Here is a 15,162-nt window from a genome sequence, read left to right on the forward strand (position 1 = left end):
TCGCATGCAATGTCGTCACGAGGCACCGTTTAATTGACCAATATTCCGATCCATGCGACAAGTATTGGGTCGCCTGAACGCGTATGCAGTGTACTCATAGGTACTTCCAGGTCATGTCGCAGTGTCGTAGGTGCCTTGGGTTCTTGCAGACTCTCGTGCGACTGTCGTAAATACAGTGTAATCTTTTGATACAACAGTCCAAAGGTACGGACAGCAAGTTTCCTAGGGATTGCTCCGAGACGCTAGAGCGGAGATCGTGTGTCGCGCATTGCGGGCTCAATATTTAGCCACAAGTCATCCACTAGACCCACAGGTTTGCCTGATTGGTGTTTCGCGTGTCAGTCCCTGTCGCGCGACCTTCGATCAACGGCTTCCCAGGCATCCACGTTCGTCATACATCGACTTTACTGACACCAGCGGACCGAGTACTCAAAGTTTGTCGCACATAATCAGCGACCGTCATTCTCCACTCCAGCGCGTGTCTCCGACAGGCCCTCACAGGATCTACCGGCTATTGCATGCGCTAGTCGATCTTCCATTGATTACAAACATGGAATTGCGCAGTTAGCAACGTCGAATCTGGATCAAAGACGTTATGCGTGCGCATCTCAAGACGACAGTCATTCGAATATACCACCCTACTACAAGCGGCAACTTTGCCGACGTCAACCAGAATGTCGGGCCTTGGAGATGACACCAAGTCACAGACGCTCTGGACCATGAACAACCAACTTGTCAATAGCCCAGACGCGGAACAGCCTCGGAAGTCTCAAGACCAGCCATTAAACCGCGCTTGTGAAGCATGCCGCATTTCCAAAGTCCGATGTCTCACGAATCCGGACACAAGCTCGACGCAGTGCCAGCGATGCGCCAAGGCGAACAGAACATGTGTTTTCGCGCCGCCGGCCAAGAGAAGACAGAGAAAGAGAACAGACGTGCGAGTCACGGAGTTGGAGAAAGAGATACAGCAGATGCGAAGTCTTCTGAAGACTAACGCCAGATCATCAAACGATGTTAGCGAACAGGAATCAGGCGATGAGGACTCGGATGATCAAGGCCATGTGAGAAAGAAGGAGACGCCTCCTAGCGTATCAAGTCGCCCAAGTGTCACAACAGCGGCGTCAATGGTCACACCATCAACCATAAAAGCCCCTACTGTCGATTCTGCGTCTACTGGCGCGCCGACAGACTTCCTGGGGTCTTCTGATAACGACATTATAGATCGTGGTGTCATCTCGGAAGATCTAGCAGTCGAGCTCCTGAGCATATGGCGCACCGAGCTCGTCGCTGCATGTCCAGGCATCACGATTCCCAAACAATGGGACGTGTTCGATCTCCGAGCAAACAAGCCTGCGCTCTTCCACGCAATCATGGCCGCGGCTGCGCACTCGAAAGGTTCTGCCCTGTCTGACAGACTACATGAAGAAACCGTCCTTCTCTACGCACGTTCCGCCTTCATCAAAGGCGAGAAGTCGGTTCAAGCTATTCAGGCGCTCATCGTCACAGTCACGTACTACTCACCATCGAAAACACCAGGCCAGCTGCAAATCTATCAGTGGGTCAACATGGCCGCGTCGATGATTCTGGAGTTGGGCTTGACATCTAAACCCAGAACGCACGAGCAACTCCCCAAACGTGCGATTCGCTCACTCCAGAAGATTTCTTCGCCCGAGGAGTTACTCGAGCACTGCCGCACTATCCTCCTACTCTACATCATTAGCGCAGGCTTCTCGATGAGACTGAAACGCCCCAACATACTGCTGTTCAACAGTTGGATGGAAGAGTGCTTCAACATACTGGAAAAGTCGAAACTGTTGGACGACAAGAGGATAGTGGCGTGGTTGAAGCTTCAGAGGATAGCCGACGAGGCAAATACGGCCTTTGGCTTTGACGATGCGAGCACCAGCTTCAGTCTCTCAGAGTTGCGCATGCAAATCATACTACGAATCTTCGATCGGCGGATGCAGGATTGGAGGAAAGGGATTCCAGACGACGTCATGACGCTGAACTTACAGATAGAGTACTACTCCGACATGTTATCCATGTGGGAGTTTGGTATGGACGGAGGTCGCTACGACGGTAAGTCAAACCACGCACATCACATCCACCCCATCTAACACCACCCAGTCATCGAATTCCGCAACCGCCACATCACCCTCCCCGCCCTAGACGACGACTGCGTGCAACCCGAATCCCTCCTCTCGCGCTCCGCCCTCCAAATCAACGCAACCACAAAATGCATCTCGGCCGCCCACACCATCCTCGACTTCTTCATCGCCGTCCCCGTCGACAAACTGCGCAAATCGCCAAACGCCCTCTACGTCCGCGCTGTCTACTCCCTCGTTACCCTCATGAAAGCAGAATACGCCGTCGGCACCGACGCGGAAATGGGCGAGCTGCTCGAAAGCCAGAGCCTTAAAGTGAGTTATTACCTCGACACTGTGCTGGATAAGACGAATGAGGCGGGTGGGCCGCAGGAGTGTAGAGTCAGGGTACCGAGCCATTGGAACTTTCTGCTGCATGAGAAGTTGAAGAGTTGGTGGGATGAATATGTGATTTGGAGGAAGGAGGGGAGGCATCTCAAGAGGAGGAAGAAGGTAGGGGGTGGAGATGAGATGAAGACCGCAAGCGGGAATCAGACTCCTGCGTTCGCGGAGCAGAACTTGCAGGTCGCGAACACTGCAGCGTCTGCGTCTGCTATCGATCCAAGTCAGGTTGCAGCACAGCAGCAGCAACATCAACCCGCTCCTCCGTCTCTCCCCACGTCGTCATTCGCACTGGGTAACGCGTATCCCACGCCCACACCATGGAACGCGAATGACATGGCCATTGACCCGCAGCCGATCAGCGATCAGACCGCGTTTACTACGGATATGGGCGACTTCTCCGCGGCGTTTCAAAACGGCGATTTATATCTGTGGAATGATATGACGGCGGATAATTTCGGGGGGTGGGTTCCACAGGGGGGATCGTATGGTGGTGGAGCGGGCTTTGGGGGTATGAATGGGGGTATGTTCTGAGCAATACAATTTCGCTGTGGATATATTGAAGTCTTCTTCGCAAATGTAATTGTATTCCATGCAAATACCGTCTGAAGCACGTCACTCATGACACGTATAGTCACCCTATCTACAATTTCTTCAAACCGCCTTCAACCCATTCGATGACTTTCTCCAGTAACCCAACATCAGCCTTGGCCTGCTCCAGCGCTTCTTCACCCTCAACAACAAGTGCGCCACCGCCCGACGACAGCTCCTTCTGGAACCGCGCAGCAGTCTGCTTCAGCACATCTAGATACTGCGACTGAATGCTGTGATTACTGTTCAACTCCTTGATACCGAGCGTCTCATGTAGATGCTTCGCCTGGAGTAGCAGATAGTAGAAATTGAGTGCCGCAACGTAGAAACCAAGTTCTTGGCGGAACTGCATCCATGACTCTTCTAGGACAGCATCGGTGGCATATTGCTTGGTGAGATCAGGCCATAGGAAGGGCGCAACGGTAGATAGAGCGACTGGCGTGGCGAATATGTTGGTTTCTTCGTGCTCGTCGTCTGCGGATTGAGGACGCGGCGCGTTGGCCTCGAGGGTCTCGCCTTTGAGCCACGATACTGCGCTTGCTTTGAGGTTCTCGTATGGGCAGTGTTCTAGCGTGTCGCGGATGAAGGTTAGGCGGACGAGATCGTGGGGATGTGAGCGCAGGACCGTTGTGGTGAGATAATGCGCATGCCCGCGTAGGCTCGGGGACGGCGAGTTTGCGGAGATGAGCGAGATTGTTTGCAGGTATTGGGCGAATGACTCGTCGTCTTTGGGCTCGCCGATGTTGTTCTTTTCGAGTGCGATGAGACCAAATGTGAGAACTGTGTCGAGCAGTGCTTCAGGCTCCATACCGACGGTCTGTTGCCCGAGAGTTCCAATGAAGTTGCTGAGTATCGTGGCGTGTCCTGGGAAAATGGCAATTGACGATGACTCGTCTTGCTTGGCTGAAGCATACAGTTCCTGTTTGACGTTTTGCGCAGCGATAAGTAGAAGAGCGCCTGTTCGTGAGAGCGGTATATCGGCAGCCGTGGCTGGTGGCTCATCTTCTGTTCCTGGAATACCTCGCTTCTCATCCTCCGTATCCATCACAGTCCGAAGAAGCTCCTTATACTTCAACCCAAGATCCTGAGTCAAGGCTACAACCTGTCCAAGAATCGCAACCCTAGAGGTCAGATCCTCTTCTTCTGCGAACCTGTCCGCATATTTCTTGTAGTTGGGCTTGTTCGGTATCCGCTGGGGCTCGTACCGCTCCATCAGTCTGCTTGCCCACGCCAGGCCTGGAACGTCGTCGTCTGATGTCAGTGACAAGACGTAATCCTCGAGGATATGCGTGAGGAATGACTGGAGTAGGCGATTGACAAGATCATTCTCCTCACTGCTCGGCGCGTCGCTCTGTGCCTCCGGATCTGGCTCCGACTGATTGGTGTTTACACGTAGCAGATTTCCGCTGCTTCGTCTCGATGGCAAATGCGGCCTCTTAGTGCCGGAAAGCGTCTTGACAAACTTGACAGCGGATAGGGTGAGGTCTTCAATGTGCGTGTTGGCCCTGTTGTATGCGAGCAGTGCAGCCTGCAGACTGGTAGAGAGGAACCGGCTTGGATATTTCGTCTTGACCCGTCGATGTAGCGTTGCAAGTATAGTCAAGAGGACCTCGAACTTTAGTACCGGAAGTGGCGGGACTACGGCTGGTTGGAAGGCAGGACTTGTGCTCGATTCGCCCATTCCGACTTCTGCCGCTTTCTTGCTTCCGCTGTTGTCTGCATCATCTTCTTCGTCGTCGGTGTGATCGTGTGGTTCTTCAAATTCCAGTAGCCGCAGCGCTTCTGTCACTTTCAAAACACACTCTCGTGGGTTACCCTTGGCGGCGATGTCTTGCAAACAATCTTCCGATAGCGGGAGCATCGGAAGGAGCAGATGTATCAAATCCCAGCCGATAGTCGCAGTAAGCTCTGCATCTTGAAGAACCTCGTGTAGGACCGGCAAGTTCTCCTCGGACAAGTTGTATTCAATAATAGTAAGATAGGTGATGGGATCGGTAACCGGCGGACGTGAGGCTAGAAGCGGATGCTCGTCCTTCTGGGCAGGGACCTGGATCTCGGACATGACTCGTGCTCTTGCTTATGTGTCCGAGCTGCGTATACTGGATGGCAAGTAAAGTCGAAGCGAGCAGAAAGTGATCGAGAGTAGGGCGGCGGTGGAAACTGGGATGTTGAGGGTGAATGTACCTAGAAATGTTGGATTGGGGCTGGGCCCTGACGCAATGCCTACCAGCCCACCACTAGATTCGCGTGCACGCTAGTCCCCGCTTCCGCCAAGACGATCGCTCCTGCCAAAGTTCACCGCGGAGGCGCCTTGTAGCTCTCACACGACGAATCGCATCCACGACAGACATATTGCCCGCCATGGACGAGAAAGAAGAGACCAACGAGCCCCTCGACCTTGTGCGCCTCTGCATTGACGAAGTCGTCATTGTCAAATTGCGCGGCGACCGCGAACTCAAGGGCAGACTACACGTGAGTCGCGATGCAGCAGCTTGTATATATGTACATGCATAGCTAACAGCATGTCTAGGCATACGACTCGCATTGCAACCTCGTCCTCGGAGACGTCGAAGAAACCATATACATTGCGGAGGAGGAAGACGAGGACCAGGAGCCTCGCGTGCGGACAGTCAAGAAGCAGAGCGAGATGCTCTTCGTCAGAGGTGAGAGACGTACATGACTTTTTAGATGACGTGAAGCTGACGGTATGCCAGGTGACTCGGTAGTCTTGATTGCACCGGCAGCGGAAGCAACGCAATGATCAGCATTTCACGGTTTCTCGCACGAATCGAATTTCGACATAGCAAGGGCGTAATTGGCTTGCTGAGATGAAAAGGGCAACGACGGCACGAAAAGGAAGCAGTCACGATTGAGATACCCGAATGCTTGGATGGTGGGGCGCATTCGCTGGGGCAGACTTGGGGTGGAGGATAGCAAACGTGTATATGGAGGTTTCGGGCGTTCAGCACAGGCTTGGACGTGTCATCTGAACCTCCCTCTCAACGACCATGAGATGATGCCCACCAAGCAAACATCATCAAGTACAATGAAAACCCATACGAAGTCTCAAACCTAGGCCAGAAGAACACGCACATCCACAATCAAGTTCGCTCACTGCAAGGTGTTCGCACTCATCACTCAAGGTCAACATTGTTGAAGATGCAAGTATTAAGCGCTTTTCTTGACTCTACTGGAAAGCCCGATCTAAGAGCTTCATTGTGCCACGCATAACGCAGATAGAGAAACCCCATACGCACATAGTGCGGTGTCCATGTAACTCCTGTGCGTCGAAGAATCGCCGATCGCTGAAACCCGACCCAAGAGGAGTGACTAAAGGAGAAAAGGGAAAAAAGACGGCCACCAGAAGGAGAATCCGCGTGAGTTGGAGAATTAAACTAATGGGAGTGGGTGTTCATGACCTCATTTCGTCGTGATACGGCCGGAAGCGCTTTCCAAAGCAAGTAGATACAGTCGAAGGGAAGTTTGCCAGCTGCCAGGGTATGGGTGACGGTGACGAAAGAGTAAAAACCAGTGACGGAGGGAACGAAAAGACTCAGGCCGGATAACCATAAACTCCATGCACCGGGTGTCCGAACGAAGGTTGGACTAATGTAGACTGGGAAGATTGCTGGTGTTGACCCTGTTCCAAGAAGCCGCCAAAGCGCCGAGTATCCGTGAACAATAAGCAAGAATGGAGAAGATTTCGATGGTGACCATGTTGGTGCTGATGCTGAGTTGTAGCAGACCGGTTGACTTGTACTGCCTGGCTCTTGACGGGTGGGTGCTGGTGGATGCCCTCGGAGAGATGCGCGATCACACGAGCCCTGAGCCACGTTAGAACACAGTCAAGTCAGAGCCATGTGGAGACAAGTGTATTCACTTTCGCCTCCAAGTTTGGCTGGCAAGGCTGTCCCTAGACACAAATGGCAGCGAGAAGCCCTTTGAGACCTCTGCCTCGACGAATATGGAAGCACGCTTATAGCGCTTGTCGGTGTACTTCTCGTACACAGCCGCGTGATGCTTTTGTGGGTTGTCGCAGCACTCGAGGATGACGGAGATGAGGTGTCGCAGTTGGGTCAGTGTGTACCCGGAGTAATGTACGTGTGCTTGCGACTAGGGGATGTTAGCATGGTCTGATATAGTGTATGGATGCAAGCTTACCCAGTCACCCTTCTTCAGCATGAAGCGGGCAAGGCAGTGAGCACCGGCCGACAGGAAGCTAGGAGCGCAACCCACGAAGCGCTCATCCATGACGGTGATCTCCAAGAAGTACTTGGATAGGGTACGAGTCTCCAGGTCGTAGTCATCTGCTTTGCTGATACGGCGAAGGAAGCTCATTGGGCCAGGCCAACCCAGCTCGAACTGAAGCATGCTGAGCATGAAGCGCTCAGCCTTCAGGACCTCATCGGCAGTGTAGGCACCGTCGACCATGTATACGATCTCTTGTACTGACGGGCAGTTGATCTCCTCGTACTTTGCAGCGACGAACAGCGCGGTGGCGCCGACCAGCTGAAGCTTGCCAAGTGAAACGACCTTGCACGAGAGGAAACGATCGACGTAGTTGACGGCGAGGAAAAGAGTCTCGGGCAGAAGGGTAAAGCGGTTGTGAACCTGAACGAGCCAGTCCATCAAGACGGATCGCATCGACCATTGGATCTCGGCCTGGTGGTCCATGTAAGAAGCGTTGGGCTTCATGCGCTCTTCAAGGGCGTGCATGTACTCGAAAATCTCGTCGCCGTATTCAGCGACCATGGATGTATCCCACTGCTCATCCTCCACGTCTTCGGCACTCCGATTCGCTTCGACGAAGATCCGAGCAGCCTCAAGTTCGCGTTGTGTCTTTGCAGTGATCCTAGGCGCAAGGACAAGGGTGACACCGCCAGTTGTGTTGTCGCCGCGCGATCGCAGAGACCGGGCAGTAGTGTAGCCGTCGGCATCGTAGTACTCTTCGTCTTCCTCCTCGTCCCAGTACTCTTCTTGGTCGAGACCGTTCAGGCCGTTGACCTTGGCAAGTTCCTCATTGCGCTCCTGCTCTAGGACGCGCGCCTGCTCCTCGAGAGCATCTAGGTATTCGTACCTGTCGTCCGCCCCATTTTTTGACTCGGCTTTCTCTTCCTCTTCAGGGATGGTCGTTGGTTGCTGGGACTGTGCTGAGGCACGGTCCACGTTGGGAAATGAAGATGGCTGGGTAGGGAGAGGTTGGCGAGCAGGTACATCTACGAGAGTTGTTGTGTCGTTAAGGGGTTCTGATTGTGGCTCCTTGAAGACGGCTGTGGAGGACTTCTTGGTGATGACCTTGCGGACTTCGGCGGCCGGCTGGCTGGCGTTGACGGTGGATTTGGTGACAGCAGACGCGACGTCGCTTGCCTCTATTGACGCGTTCGCCTTGGCTGTGACGTTTGCCAGAGGGCGTTGCGCCGGTCGTGCTAACGCGCCAGCCTTTGTGGTGATCTCCTTGACCGTGACGGCAGAGTTGTCCTTGAGCACCTCAAGACCCTTCTTCTTCCCATTGACCTGCATGTCGTCCTTTGTTATGGGTTGCCGCGTGTTGCTGACGTCTCCAAACACGGTCCGCTTGGCTGCGGCCGCCTTGATGCCGCCGACCTGCATCAGTGTGGACAGCGCTGGCGTTGACTTGTTGCGCGAATGCAGAGTCTTGCCGGCAGGTAATTGGGGCGGCGCGTTCTCGTCGCGTACTCGGAGAGCCCGCGCAGGACGTTGAGGCTGTAGAAAAGTCTGTCAGCGGCTGTGAAAGGAAGATAATCTGGGTGACCATGAAAAGACTGGAGATGAAGCCGCCAGCCTCGGAACGCGTCCACGCACCGCCATGCCGCCAAAGTGAGAGTAAACAAAGAGAGAGCAGTCTTACCTTTGCGTCCATTATGTTCTGGTCTGTCGATTAAAGACAATAGTCTTGGAATGTATGTTGTGTTGACAGCGACGGTTGCGAAGTGGACGATAGGGGCAGCGGAGGTGGAGCGCTACAAAACAGTGGCCGATATAAAGAAACTCTCCATCTAAGTTGGCGACGATGAGATAGACGGGTCGACGTTGTCGAATGGCACGAGGAGTGGTGTTGACGACAACAAGAGCTTGTAAACTTATATGGGAGCTTGGAGCTATGCGCGTTTGGATGGGCAATGTTGTTTATTTACTGGACACTATCCCCGAGCGGCCCTAGTGATGATGCACGGGCCGCACCTTCCCGATATGCTTCCGGAGCTGACAGGCACGTCATCTCGCCGAGGCAAACGCGAACTCCAACATCATTACAAAAGACGTCCTGAGATTGCGCTTCCGCACATTGCGAATCTCCCGCTCTATAAACTTTTGCACAGTATCCAAGTGCTACCGAGAATGTATTCTGACACTTTCAAGGTTTTCAGACATCTGACTGTAGATATACACGTACCCCGCCAAAAGACGCGCTGGTGGTGGATTAAGTCAGCTAGAATCGCGGAATCACGTGACGGTCATCATTCTGCGACCCGGTTGTAAACATCCTGTTTATGCGCTCTATTGCCATAACAACCCATCTCGTCATACTCCAGGTGCTTTGGATGGCCTCAATTGTGGTCGCGATCAGAAGGGTGGTCTGGAACTCGTAAACACGACCCGCCGTCGGGCGCCCACACCCAGTCGATCAGCGCACTGCCACCAGATATCAAACGGCAGCCTGCGCTTGCCTTTGTTGCGCCGGCGTTGTCCCAGGCAGCCTGGAGGAAGGTAATGCGTCTGGGGAACGTTGAAAGGCCTGAAACTGGCGCCGTTATCGCGTCTTTCCTTTGCTTTGTCCCCGCGGGCTGTATAGGCCGAGAAGCTCACCGCCGACTGACTGTGTGGACCGATCGCATCCGTAGCGAGATCGCATGGAGCCAAAAATGCGCACAACGTCTTTCGAAATGGTCCGCGACCGGGATCCCTTCTGAAACGTGTTTGCGCAAAGTGCGGGAGACATGCTGTTCAGACTTCTTGATCGACCCCTCATCACTTAGAGTGGTTGTCCGAGCTTCACGCCACGGATTTGCGAAGTCGCATGCCGCGCTACATATGTACCCTCGCCATGATCCGCTCGCGCACATGCAGGGTCGGAATCTGAGCAGCAAGATAACAAACGGCGATTATCCGGTCAAAGCATGGCTTCCACACCACAGCGGGTGTGTAGACTATCAGCGGCTTGATTCCTGCGCTTGCGCTACCATCGTCATGAAAGTGTGGGTCCGAGATCATCAGACGATTGCGGGAGCACATGTAGACATAATTCCTTGGTCGCGTAATTCATAAGTAGCACGAGCCTCTAGGGAATCCTGTGGCGACTCATTCAGGGACGGTTGTCTGCAAAGGGGAACTACGGAAGCAGGCGTGTGGCATTGAGTGTCACACGGAGATCTCTCCAATAGACGCCCGGCACCAGTTGCCAACGAATCCACAGCGCTTCACCCACTTTCGGGACCGGAAGCTTCCTTAGCCTTTTGACTAGAATTCTGTGTGAAGGCGACCCGGAGTGTAGTATTCGAGTACTCTATGTGCTCGAGATGGCGCATCGGGGTATCAGGGTGCTAAAGCTCGTCCTGTCCATATTCGCATGGAACGTACGCATCGCGACCAGCACGCCGCGTATCCGCCCATTGGTCATGTTTGGCCTTGTTGAGATCGGCTCTCTTGCGCAGGTATAGTCAACAAGCGATTGAGTTGTCCTGTGGCATGCATTCTAGTCCCCCTCTACTATTGGGCGCATAGCTGCCGCCGAGTTGTCCCATGTTTCGACCTCAAAGACAGGCACACCAGATGGGACGAAAGCTGGGGACCTCCTCAGCTGCTATGCACTCTTCGTCCTTTTGCGTGACTGAGGGACTGAGGTGGGCTGTTTTGTGTAGTAGTGTATATACTAGTTACCAATGGAGGCGCAATCGCATATGTGCAGCGGGGAGGATGCGCTGTACTGCTTAAACCGTTTTGATGATATAAATTTACATGGCAGATTCTGGAAGTGTGTGTAGAGGCGACCGCTATTTGGTTTGAGGCGCATTCGGAAAGTACGTCGTGACCTGGAGTGGTCATTAGTCGGTGTCTCTATTGTTCGCTTGCGAACATCTCCCATCTGCAACCCACCCTCCACACCATTCTCCTCCGTCCCACACCACCTCCTCTCTGTAAGCCTCAACCCTTTCCATCAAGCCTGTGGCCCGTCTGAGATCGCACTCTGGCGCTCAGATAGAGTCAATCCTGCCCTGCGCATTCCGGTCGCTAACCTGACGTGCGCAGCCAGCGGCGGTACACTCACGCAATCGGATCGAAGCATCCAGTGCCCATCCAGCGCTCTAGACATATCTGTTGGTAAGTACATCTCTCCATAGGCCTTTGCGACCGGCTTGGGCCCGACAGGTGACTGCGACGCCGCCCCCTGGGTGTTCCGCGCTGTCGTCACCTTCTCCCTGTAGTCCGCAACTGGCCAGCGGTGACGAGCCCCCAACCGCCTCCAGCCCAGCACAGGCTGCGCAGAACAACGCGAGGAGCACTCGGAAGGCCATCAAACCCCATCAGCGACCATCTGCTAACATGTTGCCTTCCAGACTCGACGCCCGTTTATCCTTCCCCGACCGCCGTCCGTCCAAGCCCTTGCGACACCGGCAGGATCGGTGCGCCGCCCAACCACACATACATACACAAGCTCGTTTTAGAGGCTTTGGAATACACTCTCAACACCAGAGACATTGGCATGCAAGTTTCCAACATGCTTGCGGAACCTCGGCCTGCGGGCGCACAACGCTGCCCTGAGGTGGAAGAGCTCCTAGCGGGCCGACACCACGACGCCATGCAGATGGAGTCTGGCTACGACATGCTGCCCCAGAGAGAAGACTCTGGCATCATGGACGTCTACCCGAGCACCGAAACCGGCTCGGCGCACGACTCCCTGTCGCCCTCCAAGCAGACGCCCAAGAAGCACGTCAGCTTCGAGCTGCTGCTCCCCCAGTCGCCAGCACACAAGGCCCGGCTACCCATGCGGGTCGACATATACCCGCACGACACCACAGACTCCATCATCACAACAGTCAAGAACTTCTACGGTCTGTACGAGCGTCGAGGCGTCATCTTCGAGGACCGCCACGGCAACACGCTGATTGCGCGCTTCGAGAACTTTGAACATGGCATGACCGTCTACGTCCGAGTCTCACCAGAGACTCTTGATGCAGACGACTTCTCTCCTGATCCGCGCCAGCAGACCATCTCGCCCCGTCGCGCTCGACCCCACCTCGACGAGGCCTTCCAGATGCTACCGCCGATCCAGCATCACCAAGGCTCGAGAGCGGGGTCCCGTCATGCGCGCCAGAGCCACTCCCCACATCGTGGTCGGAGGAGCGCGTCCATCAACAAGCGCATGCGCCCGTCTATAAAGAGTCGCGGCAACAGCTCGCACGGAAGCTTCGCTGACGCCAATGGCGACGGCTACAGCGACAGCGACGACGAGCATGGCTCTGTCAGCAGCTCGCGACGCTCAAGGAAAGAGCCATTGGCGAGCGCTGAGATTAGCGTTGACAACATTGTCGAGGGTGGCCGCCGAAAGCGTGCCAAATTCGACAGCTCGGTAAGTACCTACAGTGGGCATGTATCGTGCATTAGTCTGACACTCGTTCCTTTCATTAGGAGCTACCTCTGTTCGTACCGCCTCAAGTTCCCATGAATGCTTCACAGTCGTCCGTATCCCCCCAGCGACGCATCAGCGGAAACACTGCTGGCTCGCCATACTCTGCCAACCAGCAGACATTCTCATACTCGCATCCGCTGCCCTCCCCACAGAGCTACGGTCAGGGCGACAGTTCATATCTTCAGGGACTAGTCACACCATACTCTGCGGCTAGTAGCCAGGCTCAGGGATACAAGTCTCGCGCGCGTGGCTCAGCTCAGCACTCCCACTACCGCTACTCCGGCAGCGGTGGAGTCCTTCCTACCCCTGACACCACTCTTGCGAGTATCAGCGTCATCTCTGATGAGGACGTCGCTCGTCAGCTCATGCGCTTGGGTGATGCGTCCAACTTCTCCGGCCACGGTCGCACGTCTACCTCTACGCTCGATGATGCCTTCAGCGGAAAAGCTGCGGCATCCTCAAGTGACGAGAGCGCTGATGGTAGCGATGACGAGAGTGAGCTTCCTCCTCTCCCGTACAACATGGCTCGTGCAATGAACGACCATACACGTGTCTACGACGAAGCCGAGAGCAGTGGTGAGGATTATGAAGACGACCGAGATGGCTCCTTCAAGGGTGCCAGTGATGAGATGATTGCCGATGAACATAACCACCGCGTGCACGCCGGTATCATCAAGGCTCGCTCCGTGTCGAGCAAGTCTGGCAAGTCTGGCAAGCCCCGTGCCACCTCAAAGAGCAAGTCCAAGGTCAACGGCACCACCAAGGCCCCAATGTCACCGTCTTCCCTCCCCTCTCAGTCGCGCAAGGCTTCCAACGCATCGCTGAACTTCCAGCATCAGCTCGGCGTCGATGAGGAGGATCTCTCGAGTAAGCCACGCTGCCAGCGCTGCCGCAAGAGCAAGAAGGGCTGTGACCGTCAACGACCATGCCAGCGCTGCAAAGACGCCGGCATCGGTGCAGACGGATGTGTCAGCGAAGACGAAGGCAACGGCAGGAAAGGTCGCTATGGACGCCACATGGGGGTCTCGGTCAAGAAGAACTCAGTCTCATCGGCTACCTCCATGGCGCCTCCCCCAATGCACGACTACCACATGCCGATGCAAGACGCGTACTCCATGAGCACAGCACTGGACAAGAGCAAGAAGCGCAAGAGGTAGCGGTTATACATCGTCAACTCGCATCATGCGTCTCGCTACAAGGTAGTCTTCACCACACTTCACTCACACTCTTCTCTGGCGTTTTGAATAGCGAGCCCTTCGCATTGCATTATTGGGTGGTATCTTCAGCGACTGCCCGTCCTCTCCTTTCAACAAGAGTAAAAGTGTCTTCTCGCACGCTATTCTTATCGTTGCGCAGCGATGCGTGAGCACAAGTTGAAATTGCTATGGTGTTCCCGGTTAGAGTTGGGTGGAACTGGTCAGCGATATGAGCGGCACAGGCTGGGTAGAGGTTTTGGGCGGATTGGGAATGGAGTGTAGGGGTTGTCTATATGCTTGCTTTGGCGACTCCATATGTTCTACTTACGACTTGTTTGATACAATAGCGATTTTGTGTGCAATAGTCAACAAAGAAATTTTAAAATCAGACGGTCGCTGCATGTGGTGACGCAACCATGGAATAAATGACTACTTCATACGATCAGGTAAAGTACCCAAAATTCAACAGCATCGTACCAACAACAGACGTCAAGGTATTCATGCACCCAGGAGGATCGTCGTCAAGGCCACTTATGTCATCTGCATGTACCTGTACGGCACGACCCTATGCACCGGTGAGGATTTGGTAACGGGCACCCGGGGGTACACAGCATAAGCGCAGGCTCTGAAACGTCATGCGAACCTCGTGCCACGACAGATGACAGTCGCGGCGACCAAGGCACGTTGATGTCATTCAATAGTCTGGAAAGGCCATAGGCTATCTACGACGGAGGATATTCATCCTAGTTAAAAAGATATTTGTCCTAGTTAATTTAGGTTAATCTTATACGCTAGTCTTATATAGGCAGGCGCTAAGCCTGTATAGGTAACTATTAGGGTAGGTCCTAATAGAATAGAGTCTACTAAAACCTTATATTAACTATATTTAAAAATTAAAGCTATTATCTTAATAATATAATATTTTAAAAAAGACCTCTTCTTTTAAAGAGCTCTTTTACTATATAGGCTTATAAAGTAGCCTAAAGTATATTCTAGCTAAAATATAGATATTTAGCTAATTTAGCTATAGAAGTATTAGAGCTTAATCTCTAATACTAATTTAGGTCTGTGCTTACCTTTATAGTAAAATTAGAATATTAATACTTTAATAATTTTTTATTTTCTATCTACTATAACTATTATTATCTATATAATTTTATTAAAGTTATATTATATAATTTTACGCGTTATTCTTATAAGCTTATAATACTAAAAATTATAAAAAATAGTTAAGTAGGTAAAT

The 15,162-nt window shown here is 53.3% G+C and overlaps 5 protein-coding genes across 5 annotated transcripts; 3 read left to right on the forward strand and 2 right to left on the reverse strand.

The window, feature by feature from the left end:
* Nucleotides 1–674: 674 nt before the first annotated feature.
* Nucleotides 675–3,020, forward strand: J4E83_006879 (uncharacterized protein; the record flags this gene model as incomplete). Its single annotated transcript, XM_049333788.1, has 2 exons — nt 675–2,079; nt 2,128–3,020. The coding sequence occupies 2 exons, from the start codon at nt 675–677 to the stop codon at nt 3,018–3,020; spliced, it is 2,298 nt and encodes a 765-aa protein (XP_049187044.1).
* A 109-nt stretch (nt 3,021–3,129) lies between these two features.
* Nucleotides 3,130–5,139, reverse strand: J4E83_006880 (uncharacterized protein; the record flags this gene model as incomplete). The annotated part of the gene is made up of 1 exon (XM_049333789.1): nt 3,130–5,139. The coding sequence occupies one exon, from the start codon at nt 5,137–5,139 to the stop codon at nt 3,130–3,132; it is 2,010 nt and encodes a 669-aa protein (XP_049187045.1).
* A 299-nt stretch (nt 5,140–5,438) lies between these two features.
* LSM3 (U4/U6-U5 snRNP complex subunit lsm3) lies at nt 5,439–5,838 on the forward strand (the record flags this gene model as incomplete). Its single annotated transcript, XM_049333790.1, has 3 exons — nt 5,439–5,549; nt 5,608–5,740; nt 5,792–5,838. 3 exons carry the CDS (start codon nt 5,439–5,441, stop codon nt 5,836–5,838), a joined length of 291 nt encoding a protein of 96 aa, XP_049187046.1.
* A 1,115-nt stretch (nt 5,839–6,953) lies between these two features.
* J4E83_006882 (uncharacterized protein) lies at nt 6,954–8,958 on the reverse strand (the record flags this gene model as incomplete). The annotated part of the gene is made up of 3 exons (XM_049333791.1): nt 6,954–7,190; nt 7,239–8,801; nt 8,947–8,958. The coding sequence occupies 3 exons, from the start codon at nt 8,956–8,958 to the stop codon at nt 6,954–6,956; spliced, it is 1,812 nt and encodes a 603-aa protein (XP_049187047.1).
* Nucleotides 8,959–11,009: 2,051 nt separating this feature from the next.
* J4E83_006883 (uncharacterized protein) lies at nt 11,010–13,880 on the forward strand (the record flags this gene model as incomplete). The annotated part of the gene is made up of 3 exons (XM_049333792.1): nt 11,010–11,016; nt 11,651–12,663; nt 12,723–13,880. 3 exons carry the CDS (start codon nt 11,010–11,012, stop codon nt 13,878–13,880), a joined length of 2,178 nt encoding a protein of 725 aa, XP_049187048.1.
* Nucleotides 13,881–15,162: the final 1,282 nt, after the last annotated feature.

This window comes from Alternaria metachromatica, assembly GCF_023757995.1.
Source record: "Alternaria metachromatica strain BMP 0045 chromosome Unknown scaffold_16, whole genome shotgun sequence".
Classification (NCBI taxonomy): Eukaryota; Fungi; Ascomycota; class Dothideomycetes; order Pleosporales; family Pleosporaceae; genus Alternaria; species Alternaria metachromatica.